The sequence below is a fragment of the Glycine soja genome, chromosome 19 (genome assembly GCF_004193775.1).
Source record: "Glycine soja cultivar W05 chromosome 19, ASM419377v2, whole genome shotgun sequence".
In the NCBI taxonomy this organism is placed as follows: domain Eukaryota; kingdom Viridiplantae; phylum Streptophyta; class Magnoliopsida; order Fabales; family Fabaceae; genus Glycine; species Glycine soja.
Genome location: NC_041020.1, coordinates 6,100,054 through 6,106,775, shown reverse-complemented (window position 1 = coordinate 6,106,775; position 6,722 = coordinate 6,100,054). Strand labels below are relative to the sequence as shown.

At 27.8% G+C, this 6,722-nt stretch overlaps 1 protein-coding gene across 1 annotated transcript; it reads left to right on the top strand.

Moving 5' to 3' along the window:
* The first annotated feature begins 324 nt into the window (after window positions 1-324).
* Window positions 325-6,300, top strand: LOC114400343 (protein trichome birefringence-like 19). The gene is made up of 2 exons (XM_028362779.1): window positions 325-953; window positions 5,419-6,300. Exons 1-2 carry the CDS (start codon window positions 456-458, stop codon window positions 6,202-6,204), a joined length of 1,284 nt encoding a protein of 427 aa, XP_028218580.1. The 5' UTR covers window positions 325-455; the 3' UTR covers window positions 6,205-6,300.
* Window positions 6,301-6,722: the final 422 nt, after the last annotated feature.

The window sequence follows — 6,722 nt, the reverse complement described above, 5'->3', positions numbered from 1 at the left end:
TTATTTTAATTTTTTAATGTATCATTAATTACATAACGTCATAAACATTGAATGAAGAGAAATAAAACATTTATTATGTGTCATTAATATTTATTTAATGGCTACAATAAATAATCACATTTAATGTTTATTACACATTAATAACATTCGATGAATTAAGTTTCTACATTTAATTTCTGAGTACTTTTCATGAATAAGGATCACTTCCCCAAACAAAAGTACATCTGAGAAGGAAAAAAAAAATACCCAAATGGTTAAATTATAGATTTTTTTTATTTCAAGAAAACAATACTAAATCAGAACCGGAAACAACTCATAGCCAACTTTAAGTCACTTTACTCGCACAATATATAGTGCAACAATGCTTCCATGACCCTATCCTATTTCCCTCCTCTTCTGTCCCTTTTTCTTTTTCTTTTTTTTTCTTCTCTCAGCATTCTCCATCTCTTCCAAAAATGAAGTTCCAAGATTATGAGCCTCCCTCTAGCCCAAAACACATGATCCCAAAAGTGACCTTACTAGCAATCTTGGTCATTCTAATATTTGCCATCACCCCTTTGTGGTACCCTTTGTTGAGCTACTCTACTTCACACTTGAAGATCAATAAGAATAATATTCCATCATCTTCATCACATGATCAAGGGCAAGAAGAGAACTTGCCCTCAACATATGTGGAGAAGTGTGACATTTTCAGTGGGGAGTGGGTGCCAAATCCAAAGGCACCATACTACACAAACAAGACATGTTGGGCAATTCATGAGCACCAAAATTGCATCAAGTATGGGAGGCCTGACTCTGAGTTCATGAAGTGGAGGTGGAAGCCAAGTGAGTGTGAGCTTCCCATATTCAACCCTTTTCAATTCCTTGAAATAGTTAAGGGAAAATCCATGGCTTTTGTTGGTGACTCAGTTGGAAGAAATCAGATGCAATCCATGATTTGCCTCCTTTCAAGGGTAAGTTATACTAAACACTCTCTTCTAATATTCTAATATCATCTACCTGAAAATTCTAAAATTCTGCTTCCACAATTATTATTATTATCATTATCATCATCAACTTGTTGGTTTCCCATTTACTTTTGTCTGTTTTATATTTGATTGGCATCTGATTACAGAACAAGCCTAATAAACCTTTGCTTTAACCCAAAAACTCTAAAGCCAAAAAAATACCTTCATTCAATTATACTCTTTTCCTTTTCAATGGCAATACTATGAGATTTTCATAATAGTGAAAAGCAATCATTATTCTTCGCTGTTACGCATAGAGACTCGTCAAGAGATTATAGCCATCAATAATGTTCAACCCCCATCTATATTAATAAATCTCTAATTTAACTTCCAATAGAACATTATTTAAGCAATAAAACTTAATTTCAATCCTTATTTAATTCAATAAACTTAGTTAACGGTGACTACACTTTATTTTAATTATTATTTAAAATAAGTTAATTAATTAATTATTAATTATGAGATAGAAAAGTAACATGCATATGATATATATTATATAATGATCAAGCTAGCATGCATGCCAAAAGGAATCGAATCTTTGGTCTGAAAAATCTGGCGATCACATTGAATGTACTGTAGCAGGCCTTATCCTCCAAACCTGGCCACATGAAACAGAGTGCAGTCAGTGTTCTTCATAATGTGCCCTCAGTTCTTGCTTTTGTCTTCTTTAGAGTTCCCAGCTATTTTTTATTTATTTTTCCACATCTTCCAAGTTTGGTGTTTATAAAATGACAAATGCTAATTAATATTTTTAGTACATGAGTTAAGAAAATAAAAAATATTTTATTAAAATACATAAAATTATATTTTTATGATTTTTTAATACTCTTATTATTTTTTATTTATTTTTAACACTAATTAACAAGAAATTTAAAAAATTAGTACAGCAGAGCTGATGGCTGACTTACACAACACTCGAGAATTGAGAATGAAAGAGTTATTTAAGGTTTTCTTTTTCTTTCTATTTTTTAATTTTTTTTATCGTCTCTCTCCTTTTTTATTTATTAATATCTTCTCTCTCCCCATGCATTTCAATTTTTTTTTTCTGATTTTGTTGTTTCCAGGGATGTTATCCCATTTGAGCAGAATTTTTTCTATAAAAATTATTTGTGGCCGATATAATAAAAATCCTTTTCTTTATACAATACAATCGTTCCATTTATTTCTTATCATTTATTTATATATCCATCACAATTTTTGTATTTTCTTTCCCTTTTCTTTTAATTTCTTCTTTCTTTTTCACTCATTCCTCTTAATGAGCTTTTTTTTATAAAAAAACAATATATTATTATACTATATACATAATGTAATATATTTCTACCCCATTTTTCATAGTATGATTTCTTTATCCATTTAATTATCTTGTCTTATACTACTATTCTCTATTGTTTTCTTATTTGACTTTTTATTATAAAAAGAGAAATATTTTTAGTTTTTTAATTAAGAGAAGATTCTTTTTAGCTGCTAAACATACACCATCTCTTTTTAATCCTTTATTTGTACAAATATATTATATTTAGTTCTTTTTCTTTAAAAAAAGAAAACAATTTCCTTTTGACCTTTCTATTTACAATGATAGAAGCTATGTATGACATATATAGTTCTATAAAAGAGAGATTAAAAAGGAACAAAATATTTGTGAATAACTAAAAGTAAAATTATTCTATTCACAAAGATTAAAAACATTTAATCCTAAAAACTATACAAAGTTTCTTCTAAAATTACAATGTGTTAACTTATTCATAAACTGCTCTGTCGGTACATTTAATTAACCTCTTATGTATAGACGACATTAATATAATGGAGAGGTCAATCATGTCACCTAATCCAGCTCTTAAGTCTACAACTAATTGTTGAGTCCTAACAAAGCCCACTTATAGAACTGGTTGAGACGTCACAATTAGAAGATATACACAAAGGAAAAAACAAAATGTCACTGCATATATATATATGCCTATTGTAGGTTTCTTTGATTTGCTTCCGTTACTATTTTATTTTTGATAAAAATAATTTTAAATCAGATTTTATATATTTATTTATCAAACTTTAAATTAGTCAAAATCTGCAGAAAGATTTTGACAAAAAAAAATTATACCTTTATTATTCCTCTGTCTCGGTGATACTTCTCTCTTTTGGCATGTGAGACTAGTTTCGTCTAGAACACTGAATTTATTGTTGTAAATGTGCAACAAGTTACATAACTCAATTTGATTTGTTAGCTTATTTATTGTACTAGTTTTTTAACTGAATTTTTTTTTATTAAAATATCCTCCTAAATATTAATTATTGTCATAAATATCACTATTACTGCCAGGAAGCTCTCATAAATTGCCTTTCACCTCTATTACTACTACAATTATTATTAGTAGTAGTAGGTTGGCTAATATTATCACAACTTGATTTAGACTTGAGTCGCTAAGATTATAAATATTTGAAATAATATCAAATGAGAATTATTTTTTTAATTTATAAAATATTACTATAAATTAATTGAAGACATACAATTATACATGAATAGTCAGCATTAATTAAAAATTAGTTAGTGGTTAAATCATTACATGATCATTTTAAAAAAATCAAGTATATTTATCTTTTAATTTTGATTATTTAAATATAATCTAATAGTCTTATTATTATTTTCATTTTGTACAATAACCAAGAATTGTTACTTGACAAATCCAACTAACAAATCCTTTGGGCCTAAGTTGCTGTTTGTATGTGAAAAACGAATAATTGCTTGCGGAATCCAAGATGACAAAACTTGATGGGTGCCCTTAAATTATTTAAGTAGATAATTATGCTAAGAAATTGAATGAGTGATTCACAAAAAAAATAAAAAATGAATGAGTGTGTATGAGCATGTCACCTAATTGTATGTTGCAATGAATTGATGATGTTTTAAAATGATAGAGAGAATCAAACTTTTTTTATAACGTATAATGATTCCCTCTTTTATAAAGCAATTATATCGGTTCAGCTAGCCCATCATATGAAGATTGTCTAAATTTTGTTATTTTCTAATATAAAGATACTTTTTTTCAATTTTATTCTAATATTTTATTTTATCTTGATAGTAGTAAAATTAGGTTTTCATTCTCCTTCTAGGAAATATAATATTAAGAATATATAGTTCTAAGTAAAGGATAATTTAATCTTATCATTAACTTTTTCCTAAATTTTAGAAATTTTATTGATTTCTTTAATTTTTGTGATAGCACTCCAAAACGACAATTATTTTTAAAATAAAAGGAGTACATGACAGTATTGTGAAAAGTGAATTAAAATTAAAAGGTATTATAAATATATACCTATTTTCTTTTTGATCTCATTTTATATCATTTTTTTTATCTGTCACTTTCTCATCACATTACTTATTATTATATTTATTAAATTCTTTTTTCCTTCCGCCCAACCCATCCAAAATGAGTTATACTTTTTGTATTTTCCTAAAACTAAATACATATCGTAATGTTAGCTGTCAAATTCTCTTTTCATTAACAAACAAAAATATAGTTATCTATGGGCTGGATCCTTCGAGTTTGTAACATGCACCATAATGGGGACCAGAAAAGTTTGGCTCGAATTGCAATGATTCTAAGAGTCATGTTACTTACAAAAAAATCAACTATGTGGAATGTTTGGGGGCCCTTTGGGCTATTTTTAGAAGATTTAAAATCAGTACATAGTACATAGATAGCATATAAATAGACAGAGAGGCTCCAATTATAGAAATATCAGGTTAAATAATTAAGCATGCCTTTGGGGGAAATTGAAATTTAGGGTGCTCTCTCTTGTTCGTTTGCCCCTATCTTTGTAAAGATCAAATGAAATAGTAGTATTACTTAATTAATTAAAAGCATAGTTAAAGTAAATTATATGTTTGGATTTGTCTTGAAGCTTTTAGAATTTCAGGACTCTCGTTTATTTAAAGATTAGGTAGAATTAGTTTTAATAAAATTAATTTTGAACAATCAAACATAATTAAGAAATATGTTTAAATTAATTTTGGTTGTATATTTACATTGAAATGTTTTTTTATTGGAAAGTAATTAAGGAATTAATTTTCTAATACCAAGATAATTAATAAAGGGCTCAATCTCATTTTAACTGTATACTAGTATAATTCTTTTGTGAAAATTATTAATTAACCTATATAAATTTGGTAAAAAGTTGTGCAATCAGATACAATTAATATTTTGGAAACAGGGTAACCAAAGTATTGGAAGAATTTTAACATCTTATTTTTTTTTCTTGCTTTGAGATCTCTCTATTTCTGTCCAACAAGTAAGCTAGATTTCAAACTTTTGGTTATGGATATGCAGTTAATTTATCTCCTTTATATATAGACAAGCTTTTCTTTTTCATTTTTGCATTGATAAATTGTTAAGTTTTAGTTTTCTTAACTTTTCAGGTGGAATGGCCAATAGATGTATCATACACTACCGATGAATATTTTAAGCGATGGAAGTACCCAAGTTATAACTTTACCATGGCCACCTTTTGGACACCCCATTTGGTAAGATCCAAAATGGCTGATTCACATGGTCCAAGCAACACTGGCCTTTTTAACCTTTATCTTGATGAGTTTGATGAGAAATGGACAACCCAAATTGAAGAATTTGACTATATCATTCTTGATGGAGGGCATTGGTTCTACCGACCAATGGTGTTCTATGAGAAGCAAAAAATTGTTGGATGTCACTATTGCCTCTTAGAAAATGTCCCAGATTTAACCATGTTCTATGGCTATAGAAAGGCTTTTAGGACTGCATTCAAAGCTATCGATAGTTTAGAAAATTTCAAGGGAATAGTATTCCTTAGAACATTTGCACCATCTCATTTTGAGAATGGAAAATGGAATCAAGGTGGGAATTGTGTCAGAACTAAGCCGTTTAGGAGCAATGAGACAAGATTAGAGAGCACTAATTTGGAGCTATATATGATCCAATTGGAGGAATTCAAGAAAGCTGAAAAGGAAGGTAGAAAGAAGGGTTTGAAATTGAAGTTACTTGACACCACACAAGCAATGTTATTGAGACCAGATGGTCATCCAAGTAGATATGGACATTGGCCACAAGAGAACGTAACATTATATAATGATTGTGTGCATTGGTGCCTGCCAGGACCCATAGACACATGGAGTGATTTCTTGCTAGAAATGTTGAAGATGGAGGGCATGAGATCTGCAATAAGCTAAATTTATAAGTATTATTAACTAATTTTTCTTGTAAACTATCATTGGTAATATTTTTTTGTAATTTTATAAAGATAAAATTTGTTATGCGTGCCATAATAAAATTATTTCTTTTATAAATTTATAAAAAAGAATGAAGATATATTGAAGAGTTTTTTTTTTATCCAAACACAGTATGAGGAGATTTATAACATTCACATCTTTTACCCAATTAACAAGTTAGACCTTAATATATATATATATATATATATATATATATATATATATATATATATATATATATATATATATATATTTACTTTTTATGAGATCCCATGATAATTAACTCTTTTAAAACATATTACTTATGTGGGTTCATTTGATGCTTCATCACAGCTATCAGCAAATATGAACAAAAACTAAAAATATATATTTATAATAATAAATGTGCAAGAATTGTTATAAATTTTTCCGTATCTGTATTTAATTTTTACTAATAAAAAAATAATTATATATATCTTTTTATAATTCAATGTTAATGT